At 45.2% G+C, this 13,423-nt stretch overlaps 1 protein-coding gene across 3 annotated transcripts in view; it reads left to right on the forward strand.

The window, feature by feature from the left end:
- The window catches only part of Bcap31 (B cell receptor associated protein 31), a 34,844-nt gene that overhangs the window by 18,012 nt on the left and 3,409 nt on the right, over positions 1–13,423 (forward strand). For all 3 annotated transcript variants that reach the window (XM_015986101.3, XM_006992475.4, XM_015986102.3), the window contains one exon: positions 12,636–12,771. In XM_015986101.3, coding sequence (XP_015841587.1) covers positions 12,636–12,771 — 136 coding nt within the window. The remainder of the gene's footprint in view (positions 1–12,635; positions 12,772–13,423) is intronic.

Below are 13,423 nucleotides of genomic sequence, written 5' to 3' on the forward strand. Positions count from 1 at the left end.
TGGTAAGAACTTGTGGCTTGGTTTGTTCTATTCCTCTGATCTCTCAGTTTTCACCCGAATATCTGTCTGGCTCCAGGTTTTTTATTAATAAGACCTTTTAAGATTTGCCTTACAGGTTCTGTGTAACAGTTCTGGCTGTCCTTGAACTCACTCTATAGACCAAGCTGGCCTTGAACTCATAGAGAGCTGCCTGCCTTTGCCTCTTGAGTGCTGGGATTAAAGGAGTACACCACCACCTCCCAGCTAACTTTTGATTTTTTTTAATAACACAGTATAAGCATAGACTCATTGGATGGTTGCACAACAACATTGTAATTATTCAATAAGGTTTTTTTTTTGTTTACATTTTGAACTTTTTGTTAAAACCAAGACACAAACAAAATCAGCCCAGGGCTATGTAAGGTCAGAATCATCAGAATTGCCACTTTCCACCTCTGTATCTTGTCCCACTACAAGGTCTCCAGGGGCAGTAACACATGTGGAGCTGTCCTCTTCCTGTGAGGACAGTATATTCTCAAGGATCTACTTAAGTCTCTCTCTCTTTTTTTTTTTTTTTTTGAGACAGGGTTTCTCTGTAGTTTTTGAGCCTGTCCTGGAACTCACTCTGTAGACCAGGCTGGCCTCAAACTCACAGAGATCTGCCTGTCTCTGCCTCCCAAGTGCTGAGACTAAAGCGTGTGACACCACTTAAGCCTCTTCTTGAGAAAGTGTTACTTTGTTGAGGAATATGTCCATTGTGACTTCGTTTGTGTGTTTCATCATATATTTGCTTATAAAGCAAATTATATACACTGAATATTCCTCCCTCTTAGTAGAAAGCTTTTGTGGGTTGTGGTCAGTGTTTCAAACTTTTTTCCAATGTTGGAGATTGAACCCAGAGCCTCTTGCACACTGGATACATACATAGTCTGCGTCTGATCTATAACCTTCAGCCCTATGTTTTTTTTTTTTTTTTTTTTTTTTTTTTTTTGAGACAGGGTTTCTCTGTGTAGCTTTGCGCCTTTCCTGGGACTCACTTGGTAGTCCAGGCTGGCCTCGAACTCACAGAGATCCACCTGCCTCTGCCTCCCGAGTGCTGGGATTAAAGGCGTGCGCCACCACCGCCCGGCTTACAGCCCTATGTTTTTTTAAGTAGATTATTGAGATCTATAAAGAACTTCTGCTAGAGCCGAGCGTGGTGGCGCACGCCTTTAATCCCAGCACTTGGGAGGCTGAGGCAGGCGGATCTTTGTGAGTTCGAGGCCAGCCTGGGCTACCAAGTGAGCTCCAGGAAAGGCGCAAAGCTACACAGAGAAACCCTGTCTCGAAAAAACCAAAAAAAAAAAAAAACTTCTGCTAAACCCTTCACTGTGAATTTTGCAGTTCGAATGTAGTTTCCTTTTCTGTTTCAACTGTGTATTTCCTATAGGCAAAAGCTATGTTATAATCATGCCCTGTCATGTGTGGTGCATTGTTGAACAAACTGTTAGCGCATGAATGTATAGTAAGATTCTCACTTTTGGGCACATGATTCTGTTTTTCCTTGTGCTGAGGATGAAACTCACGGATTTATGCATTCTACATAAGTGATCTAACACAGGGAAATGCAGACCATCAGGCAATACCATAATAAGTATACAAAAGTGTTTTTGCAATTTCTTTCTAATCTAAATGGGTAGCTTCTGATAAAAAGTAGGTCTCATATATAATCTCATAGTGATACTTGGGATGGAAAACTTCAGTTTGGGTGCACCACCGAGTTTGCCCATGTAGTCCTAATCCTCTATCTGTTAAATTGACAATTGCTCTTTACCCTTCTCTCTTTGACAAGCTTATAAGGCAAGACAAATGGCTGATTTAACTTCTTCCTCAGATTGCTCAAGCAGCCACACGTGTCTGCTCCATGAGTCGTGTGCTAGCTGCCTAGCTGTGCCTATAGCGCCCTCCTGTGGCCTCATCTAGTCACAAGTAGGGACCTGTGCCACATCTTGGAAAAAAATGCAACAATCCCAAGGATCAGTGTGGATTTACCGGTTGCTCACAATCTATTTAGTTGTTTCTAGGATTTTGCTAGAAATACATACTCCTCCATGGTCTAAGGATCAGAATCTATGATAGTGGCTATAACCCTTAAAGAACTTTGTTGCCCAAACTGACCTCAACTGCTTGGACTCAAATAATCTTCCTTCTTGTCTTAGCCTTCTGAGTAGCTGGGGTGGTAAGTGTATGCCATTCCAATTCCACTCAGCTGGAAGAAATTTCTTTTGTATGTGTGTGTCGGGGGGAGGGGGGGCATGGGAAAGATAGGATCTCACTGTATTTTAGAGTGCCCTTGAATTTACTGTAGTCCTCTCATGTCAGCCTGCCCTAATATAGCTAGAATTTCTGTTTTTGTGTGATCTTAGCCACAGAAATATTCCTGTTTATACCTTATATCTATAAAACTCATGTGTTGCTCAGAAACACTTAAAAATAACCATCTTTTTTATTTTCTAGTTACAGAATTACTATACTTGGTTACAAACAGATATAAACAAGAGTCTTAAGACATTCAAACTGTAGAAGAAATGTCAAACTGAGGCTGGGAAGATAGTTCAGTGGATAAAAATCCTTTCTTAACCATGAGGACCCTGAGTTCAAATCATCAGCAGTTATGTAAAAATCTTGTAACTCCAGTGCTGTGGTTAAGCATAGACAGGAGGATCTTTGGGGCTTGCTGGCTGCCAGCCTAGCTCCAGGTTCAGTGAGAGAGAGACACTGTCTCAAGGGGAGACATGATAGAGTGGTAGAGCCGGACATTAGATGTCCTCCCTTGGCCTTTACTGGCGTGCACAGTTACATAGACAGACAGACAGACAGACAGACAGACACACACACACACACACACACACACAGGTGAGAGAGAATGTGAATATGAATATTGAGGTGAAAAAAACAAACCCAGAAATTTCAGGCTGGTGATATGTTTTATGCAAGACCCTTGACACTGTTTTGTTGTGTTTTTCAAAACAGGGTTTCTCTGTGTAGCCCTGGCTGTCTTGAACTCACTTTGTAGACTAGGTTGGCTTCAAACTCAGAGACCCACCTGCCTCTACTGAGTGCTGGGATTAAGGCATGTGACACCACCACCACCACCACCACCACAACCTGGCAACACCATTTTTTTAAAAGTACACATAATTAGAGAAATGTCAAACTCCCTTGTGATCTTATCTCCAGACATAGCTACAGGTAATACTAGGAATGTTTCTAAACTTTGAATTGTTTGTTTATTTTTTTTGAGCTAGGGTCTTGCTGTATCACACAGGCTAGCTTCAGACTTCCAATAGTCTTACTACTTTCTTTTAGAAGTATGTTCTTGCCAGGTGGTGGGGGCGGCACATGCCCATAATCCCAGCATTCAGGCAGGCAGTGGTAGCACACGCCCTTAATCCAATCACATGGCAAGCAGAGTCTTTGTGTGTTCAAGGACTCACTAGAGAACAACCAAGTGTGGTGACACACGCCTTTAATCCCAGTACCAACCATAGAGACCTGGAGGCCTGTACAGACAGACAGTGACAAGGAAGTGAGATAGCTGGGCTAAGAGCCAATGAGAGGGCAGAACAGCAAGGCAATAAAAGCCTGGGTAGACAGGAAGTATCTCTCTCGGGAAGCTACGGCGGCCCGGTGAGCTAAGGTTAGTTGGTGGCTCTCACTATTTCCCTGATCTCTACGGCTTTCACCCCTATATTTGGCTCAGTGTTCCTCATTTAATAAGACATTTAATTTAGAAATTCGTCTACACAGAGGAATGCCCATGTTATGTGGGAGCATAGGTGGAAAGCAGACACCTTTACATTGTTGGGTCATCTGTGCTTGTGTGGGCAGTAGAATGATATTAGAGATCAGTGGGCTTATGTTCCCATACCCATGCTTTTCCAGCAGCTCTGTAGCTTTAAATAAGTAGCCTTCCTCTCTTACCCCTAGTCTTCAATTGGTCAAATAAGGCATATCTAGGACACTGGCCAACTGAAAGATGTCCCATGTGGGGTTTTGGGGGGGTATGTGTCTGAATCTAGTGTATTTTGTTCAGGTTCTGGCAGAAACCAGGAGAGACTGTAACAATGCTTTACATTAGATGGGCCTTTGTAAAAATAGAGGACACTCAGGAGAGGCTGCCATACCCAGAGTCCATGCCTGATTCTAGACCTGGTCCAGATAACGCAATCCTTGCAGTGATAAAACTTGTTAGTACTGGATGAGTGAGTTTATGTCATATCCAGCTGCAGATCACATAGTAGAAAGCTCTTTTTCCTGGCTTTTGCTAGGCAGGTTTGGCACAGTTTGTGAGCTAAACTCCACTTCCCTGTTTGTGTTAGTCTTGTTGTAAGAGGTTAGTAGCTGTAATTTCTTATTACCTTTCATATATCTGAAGATCAATAAATAAAATGGCAGTACGTATTTATTAGAGGAATATAAGGCTTTTTTTTGTAGTGCTAGAAATTGAACCCATATACTTTTGCATATTAAGTAAGTTCTTCTCAACTGCCTTTAACCTTCGTCTCACCCAAATGAGACTTTAAATGAGCAAAAATAGGAAAATTAGCTCTCTAAAATATTGTATGGCCATTTGGTGTATGTGCATGTATTTGTGGGGATGTGGAGGTCAGAGGAGGACATCAGGTGTCTGGCTCTGTCACTTTCCACAGTATTTTCCTTTGAGATATGTTGTTTGAATCTTAGATGGTCTTTTAATAAAAAACCCAAAGCCAGATATCAGGGTGAAAGCTGAAAGGTCAGAAAAGCAGAGCAAGCCACAGCCAACCTCACCTCACCAATTCCAGCCGATCCTATTTCCACAAATCCTCAGACTGAAAGCCTGAGTCCTCACCCCCGAGGGTCTCAATTAAACTGTTTTAGTTCCTGTTTCCCCACCCCATATATTTCCGCCCTGTTGGCACTTCCTGGGATTAAAGGTGTGTGTGTGCTTTCCCAGTACTGGGATTAAACGTGTGTGCCACCACTGCCTCACTCTGTTTCCAGTGTGGCCTTGAACTCACAGAGATCCAGACGGATCTCTGCCTCCCCAGTGATAGGATTAAAGGCATGCGCCACCACTATCTGGCCTCTATGTCTAATCTAGTGGCTGGCTCTGTCCTCTGACCACAGATAAGTTTATTAGTGTATACAATATATCACCACAGAGATAGGTCTCTCACTAAGCCTGAAACGAGACTGGCATTCAGTGTTAGTGGCAAGCAAGCCCCTGAAATCCTCCTGTCTCTGTTCCCTATAGTACTAGGATTGTAGGTACGTGTAGCCATGGCCTGCTTTTTATATGGGGGCTAGTGTCTGAATTCAAGTCCTCATGCTTAGACAACAAGCACTCTTGCCCACTGAGCTACCAACTCTAACCCTGTTTATAGCTGCACTTCTTTTTTTCCTTTGAGATGGTCTAACTATAAAGCCCAGACTGGCCTCAAACTCACAAGATTCACTTACCCCTGCCTCTCAAGTGCTGGAATTAAAAGCATGCACCATCATGTCTAGCAATAGCTAGTCTTGACATATAACTTTCCAGATACTTCTATAAATAATATCAATCTTATTACTCATTAAGCATTTTAAGACAAGGCACATAATACAGTTTTGCACTTTTGCAAGGAAGAAATTGACATTCAGAGTAGTTCAGAAGCCTCTCTGACTCTCAGAGCTTATCACTGGCTGTGCTGAAGTTTCAAATTTTGAATGCTTTGACCACGAACATGGAATTTTTTTCTTCTGGAGAATCCACCTCATTTTAAAAAACAGGGTCAAGTTTTGCCTGCTTATTCCTATAATCCCAACAGAAGGGTGGCAAAGGCAGGAAGATCATAGCATGTTCAATGTCAGCCAAGACTGTAGAGTTAGAAGTTGCCCCCTATAATGCAGTGTACATTTCTACCTCTACATTTCAGGAAGATGTATACTTCTACAACATTTTACTTTCACATTAATAGTTATTTCTCAGGGGCACAGGGCATGGCTTAGTGGTAGAGGGATTACCTGTTCTGCACAAATATTCCAGGTTTCATAAGCAAAACCACAAAAAAAAGTTTTTAATTTTTTTTTTCAAGACAGGGTTTCTCTCTCTAGCTCTAGCTGTGTTGAAACTCACTCTGTACACCAGGCTCGCTTTGAACTCACAGAGATCTCTGCCTTTGCCTCCCAAGTGCTGGGATTAAAGGTGTACACTACCACCTCCCAGTTGCTAACTTGAATTTTTAAACTAGTTTATTGTGAAGGCTTTTCCATCTATCTTTCTCCAGCATTGTGTTATCTACTAATTTCCATTTGGTGGACACAAAGCCTTTGGCCTTATTTTTTTAAAAAAAGACATTCAGTGGCTGGGCGGTGGTGGCACACGCCTTTAATCCCCGCACTCAGGAGGCAGAGGCAGGAGGATCTCTGTGAGTTTGAGGTCAGGTGTACAGAGCGAGATCCAGGACAGGCACCAAAACTACATAGAGAAACCCTGTCTCGAAAAACCAAAATCAGTGGAAAATGTCTTTCAGTTGTCATTTTTCCTATGCCTTAGCTAATCTGACCTTGTGTGAGTCTCCTGGCCCTTTTTGGGATCTCTGTGTTGCCCTTGCTGTCTCTTTTTGCCTTCTGTGTTCTTGTTTCACTGGGAGGAGCTGAACAGGTCCTAGCTGATAGAGTAGGGTAGAGGGGTCAGGATAGACAAAGGGCAAGGTCTTTCAGTGGTGGACAGTTAAGTTATTTAAGTAGTACTATATCAGCATCATGGATTAGGATTTTTTTTTTGTAAGAATATATGAGATGGAGGAGAATCTAGACATGAAAAGTCATCATGAGAAATGCTGGTGTCTGAACCAAGGCAGTAATAGCAGGAGGGATGGTGTGAGAGGCACTGGCAGCTGGGATCTTCTACTCTGAGCGTATTGAACGTGAGAACCTAGATGCTGACTAGAAAGGGAGCTCTGAGTGGGTGTGGTGGTACACCGCATGCTTTTAATCCCAGCACTCGGGAGGCAGGAGGCAGAGGCAGACGGATCTCTGTGAGTTCGAGGCCAGCCTGATCTACAGAGTGAGTTCTAGGACAGCTAGAGCTCCACAGAGAAACCCTGTCTCAAAAACCACAACATTCCCCCCGCCTCCCAAAAAAGAAAGAAATGGAACTCTGTGAACTGCTTCATTAGGACGCTTCTGAGGGAGCCGCTCATGGATTGGGGCAGCAGAGCACACTGAGGGCATGCCTGGGAGGACAAGGCAAGCAAGCTGGACTGAGCACAGTCAGAACTGAGTGTTTTCCAGAAAGATGAAGAGGCTTGGGAGCTGCAAAGGAGAGGGAAGCTAGGAAGATGGAGTGCCAGTGGTGAGAGAGAGCCAGGTACACCCACCCACAGAGGATGGCATGGTTTCTGCTAGGCCAAAGTCAGAACACATGGGGGTTAGCTTGCTTCTGCCACCTATTTACATAATACTTGAGCCACTTTCCTACTTCTTGGGTTTCTTTTCCTGTAATATGTGCTATGCCTGAAAAGCACTACTTTAACCCTGTCTCTGAACCCAGGAACTGAGGGTATGCTGTCCTGTCTCACCCCATGTGTCTTGTGCAATTTTAATGAAAAACACACATAATCACATACTTACCAGTCACCATCTTAAGTATAAAAGCACTCAGTATTGTTAACAAACTTTCATATTCTTCTGTAGTAGCCTCTAGAACTCTTCTCTTCAACTCTGAAACTACACATGACACAGCCTGTGGGTCCCTTCTTTTTTTTTTTTTTCTTTTTCCCAGAGCTGAGGACTGAACCCAGGGCCTTGGCGCTTGTTAGACAAGCACTCTACCACTGAGCTAAATCCCCAACCCATGGGTCCCTTCTCTAAGCCTCTCTTCCTCTACCCTTAGGACCACTACCACAGCAGAGACACCATTATCCTTTATATCCACTGGCAGGAGCCTTTCCTACAAAGTGCTCTACTGCTAGTCTTGCTCAATCTAGTTTGTCTACTGTGCCCTGGTCAAGGGATATTGGGCATAGAAACTTGACATAGATCCTTGCTGCTGTGATCCTAGGAGTTTCTGCCTTAGCCTCTGTCATAACTCAGCCATGTGGATCTCCTTGGAGAGCCTTGAGTGTTATGGCCCCTTTTTTTGAGCATGGCTGGCTTGACCCTCTATCTCTTCCTTATTTTCATGACTGCTGGTACCTGAGGTTGAGAGGCCTGGGGTAGTGGGAGCTCTACCTTGCTTCACCTGGAGTCTTGCCTGGGAATCTCTTGATTGTGGTTCCTTCTCGGGGTAGCCACCTCGTCCTTTCTTCTAATAGTTGAGGCGTATTCACAGAGTGTCCCAGGGCCATGCCACACTGGAGGACTTTGCACAATGAAGTCAGCAGGTGGCACTGTGACACCAAGGCCCTACTTGGTATGTGGCAGAAGTGTAGAAGAACTTGTGTATACAACTTATGTCTGCAGGGGTGGCTTCTCAGCTGAGACTGTTCTGGGCCACATTATGGGACCTTTCAATTGGGACTTGCTCCTTCTCCTACTTCCTGTTCATGTTTTGCTCCTTTTGTCTGCTCACTGGGATAGATAGGTGAAAAGTGCCTGTAAGCCATGTCTCTCTACTTAATGTATTTGGCCTGTTTCTCTAGAGGTCAGAGAGAGATTCAGTTTCTTCTGCTTTCTCTTATTTACTCAGCCTTTTATAAAAGCATGATAGCCCTGCTTAGCCTCCAAGAATATTTTACCAGGAGCACCAAGTTGAGTTCAGGAATTTGTCTGCTGAGGACACATCTGTATTTTGTTAAGTTTTGTTCTTTGGGCTTCATGTCTGTGCTTGGATTCAGTTAATCTGAACTGTTATCAATGACTACTCTATACCTTTAGGAACTTACTTTGGTTCTTTGGTATTCACCTATGCTTTCTAAAGTGAATAGGTATGAACAGTTAATCTGAGTAAGCCTTTAGAAGATAAAACAGAGCACGATAGATAATACAACAGGAGTAGAGGCCATGAAGCATGAAGTAGTCATTTCTGATTTCTGTAGGCTGATGTGTTTTGGGATCAGAGTGCGGCAATTCTGAAGCTTGTCCCTCTTCACCATCTGCCACACTTAGTTCTAGGGGCCTGGAAAATGCCATACAGAACAATGTAGACAGTGTCTGAGAGGTGACTAGTAAGTGGGATCCGGATGTGTAGCTCAGTGTGAGAAAGAGCAGTAAAATGTTCCAGAAGGCTGGCTCCTAGGTTGGCAAGTGCTGGAAAGGGCCTAATCTGTCTTACTAGGGCCCTAAGGTTTGGGGTGGAGGCCAGAACTTGGGTCTGTCCCTAGCTTGAGGTTGTGAATTGAGGTTCCCATGTGGCTTCTCAGCTGCCACTTCGGCTATAAGCCTAGCTTGCTCACTGACACAGAGTCTGAGCCAGCACCTTCCCTGCTGCTTTTATGTTCTCTGTTGTTAGATAGGGCGGTGAGTGCTATATTGGCTTGTCTCCCTCCTCCCTCAGTGCCAGGCTGCCAGGTAGACATAGGTTTAGCAAGAAAAAAACGGGCAGGCTTAGACCTGAGTATCAGCCTCAAACACGCTCCTTCCCCTGTCCCAGTAGTGAAATTAGGTCACCTGGAAAGCTTCTTTTCATTGTACCTGGTCTGGGAGAGTAGAGATGGCATGTATAGGGCCAGCCTAGAGGTGTTTGTAGCCTGATAGGGCAACCAGATAACTGAATATCCCGAGAAAGTGGATACAAGTGGGAGCTGCTTTGGGAGCATCAGAGGGTGCCTCCCCAACAAGAAAGTCTTTCCCAAGGGAGGTGATGGTTGAACTGTCTAGGAAAGAATATGATGACTGATGTGCAAAACTAGGCATGTTTCAGGGATGGTGATGCCTTGGCATTACTCTCACATAGTGGCTCAACTAGAGGAGAAACCAGTCAAATTTGTCAGCTCTGAGGTGGATGGGAACTCTGTACAGATGCCAGTAGGAGGAAGCACCAGACACTAGCAGTGAGGTGACTAAAGGGTATCCTCTCCAGAGTTGAAATGGAAAGCACTGGATAGTGACTTGGGGTGAAGAGCAAAGAGGACAGAGTCCAAGACTGCTTACATGCTTGGCACTACATCAGGGACACACTTGGTAGCTCCATCTGATGGAGTAAGGGAAGACCTATCTTGGCAGACTGTGTTGAGAGTGTTTGTGATAAAATCAGAAGCTGATGTTTAGTAGGTAGTTGAATTATGAGTCTGGTAGCAGATAAACCCTTTAGGTGATAAAGTTAGCTGGAAGAAAATCTAGAGTACAGAGTAGACACCTGAGGAAGAGAGTACTAGGTGGCAGACATCTTAAAAGTGATCTGTTAGTAGCAGCATATGTTACAGAGTGCATATCCTCTGAAAACTCAAGAGTGAAGGATGAGGCAGGTGGGGGGCAAGGCCAGGGCTTAAGTGGAAATGGCAAGAAAGTTGACGAGGAGTTGTAGGCAAGGGCATGAGATGCAATATACCAGGGAAAATGACCCACAGTCAGCCTTGGAAGGATTAGAGGCATAGTTCCAACACAGGTGGTGTGTAAGAACTGTCGGTGTGTGTTGGTGCAATTAAATTGTTTGCCCTTGGAGGCCAACTAGAGTGCCCTGGAAGGGAGGTGGGAAATGTCCATGACAGTTGGCCAGAGGAAGGAAAATCAGGACTAGGCTGACAGTTTGGTTCTCTTAATGGCTGAAAACCAAAGGCAGAATTATGAGCAGACACTGTCTAAGGTCTTAGGCTTGGGTTTTGTGGAAGCTGGATTCTGTGGTTCGCAATATCTGAGGAAGGCCTAGAACAGCACTGAGATAGCTGTTGCACTGTGACCGCTGTTCTTGACAGCACCACCTTTCTGGTTGTGGCAGTCATCTACCACTGGGGTGACAGCTATGTACACTCCCTAGTAGCCATTTGCCTGGCCAGGTGGGAGTTAGCAACCCTTGGTTACTCACTGATTTTTGATAGGACCCAGCAGTGTCCATGGGCTCCATCTCTACCACCAAGTGACACATATTGCCCCCTCGCCCCCATTTCTAGCTATGGGGAGGGCCCTCTTAAACTTTAAAGGGACCTGTTTGGGAACCAGGAAGCTTCTGTGCTAGGAGTTGGGACTAGTCACACTTGCCTTTCTTTCTGGCTTCTCTGTGACTTTTAACCACTGTGAGTCAGGCCCATGACTTTTTGCTGGCTGCTGGGGTGCTTGGTAGCTTCTACTTTCAGGGCTTCAGCCCAGTGGGGGGCAGGCTGGTGGGCAGCTTGGGGCTGAGGCAGGAAACCTGAGCTCTAGGCCACGAGGTTTGGGCCGCTAATTTTAGAGAGCACATGTCACTGGAAACTCTCCTCTCCTGCCAGGAATCAACAGCCTGGTTTTCGCTATGCCACCAGAGACCCCTGGGAGCTTCTCCCTAAAGCAAGACCTACGGAGCCCCTCTATTCCACATGTGCATTCCCAAAAAGGGTTCTGTTAGAACACTGCAGAGCCTAGGCTGAAGCTGAGAACAGAGTTTACCTGCTCTGTGCTTCTGGTTCTGTTGCCTGCCTAGGCTGTAGGTAGGTATGACAGAGTGCCAGTGCATTATGGACCAGGGAGGTCAGCCCTGGAGCAGGCCACTAAGTCTGCTGCTACTCTTCTGAGCAAGCACTTTTGTTGAAGTGCCCTGGAACAGGCATCAGGCATATTTTCTTCCTTCTTCCTCATCCTTTTTCCCCAGGCCTCTGCATGCACTTTGCCTGACTACAAGTGCTGTGGTTAGATTTTCTGAGACATGTGTGCAAGTATTCCCCTTTCTTGGCTGCCTGAGCAGTGCTTTTCTCAAGGCTGTAGCAATTCCGTCTATTTTCTGTCTAGTCTTACTGTTCAGGGACCAGTGCTTATCCCCACCTGCTACCTGTTTACTTTTCCAGTTGCTTGAGACAGGCAACAGACACCTGTGTCCTGATTCTTCTTTCTCTGTCCCAAGTAGTGAAAGACAACCTCGGTTTGAATGCTATCATATAACATACATTTTGTCAGCTGGTTGTAAGATGTGTTTGGGAAGGGGATTGGAGGAGAAGTTTTTTCTACTCATGTTGGGGCCTAGAAGCTGAAAGAATATGTTTCTCAATGCAGGTTTTGGAGTCAAGTAGATAGGAGTTGTGAATTTCTGGCTCTTTATCTTAGACACATTGCTTCATCCTGCTGAACCTCGGTTTTCTGTCAAATGAGGGTAGCAGTACTAACTACCTCGTAAAGTAGCTATGAGGAATTTACTTGGCAAGTTGAAAGCACCCAGATTTGTTTTTCTGACATTGTTCTCTTAGGGAGGCAAGCCTGGCCTTGCAGGGAGGAAAACAGTTTTTGCTGAGGCTTGTCTAGCACATCTAGGCTCTTACTTGGAAAATATTGGTGTTTCAAGACCTTTTGTTATATAGCTAGGCCATGCCTGGGTGTGCTTCTGTTTCCAATCCCTCCCTGAGATACTTCCCAGAGCCCAGTGTAGCTGTTTGGGGGAGGTGGCAGAGGACGGTTCCTGGGCCCCACTTTGTGTTGCCAGGTCTGGGCTGGAGGCAGGCTGGGCAGGTAGCAGCCAGGAAGAGTTCCTGCCAGGCCCTTTGCTGTTGTGCTTCTCACTTCTCCCTTCTTTTTGTAAACAATTGCAGCCTGCTTAGACGCCTGGTAACTCTCATCTCCCAGCAGGCCACACTGCTGGCCTCCAATGAAGCCTTTAAAAAGCAGGCAGAAAGTGCCAGCGAGGCAGCCAAGAAATACATGGAGGAGAATGACCAGCTAAAGAAGGTGAGTTAAGTCGGCCTTCATAACCTCAGTGGGATGTCCAGAACCACAGTGCTAGAGCCACATTTCTGAGGGTCCACAGTGGTCACTATTAGGTCTGTGTGAGAGTGCTGTTGCCTGACAAAGGAAGGTTTTAGTGGGGATGATGTGCCTGTTGGAAGGATCTGGGGTAAGTCTCTTGCCTTCTGTTATCTCGTAGGGACACAGTAGTGGAAGAGGGTATTGCCATTATTGTATCCATATGCTGGTTCCAGTTGTAGTCTTTTCTGATGAGAAATCTGGGAGCAGGGACCTATGCTGGGACTCTCAGCCTCTTAGTCTTCAAAAGTTAGCTGTCAGCTGCAGCCCTTCAGGAACATGGGGCTGATAGACCCCTTGGTACTAGGAAAGAAGGAGAGACCAGTTTGTTGGCTTGTCAGAAGAGGTGAAGTGTAAGCCAGCTAGGAAGGAGAGTGATGGTCTCCTAGGAAGGAGAGCTTGGTGGGGTGCAGCTGGATAGGAACAAATTTTGGGGTCATTGCCTGCAGTGAACTGCAAGAGCCAGGGAAGAGAAGGAATAGGAGTGGTTAGGTTATCTGGGCAGAGAGTTCCAGGTGACAGCAAGTTGAGTCTCTGGTTAGATGAGTAAACTCCATAGAGTCATTGAGCTTTACTG

This window comes from Peromyscus maniculatus, chromosome X, assembly GCF_049852395.1.
Source record: "Peromyscus maniculatus bairdii isolate BWxNUB_F1_BW_parent chromosome X, HU_Pman_BW_mat_3.1, whole genome shotgun sequence".
NCBI lineage: Eukaryota > Metazoa > Chordata > Mammalia > Rodentia > Cricetidae > Peromyscus > Peromyscus maniculatus.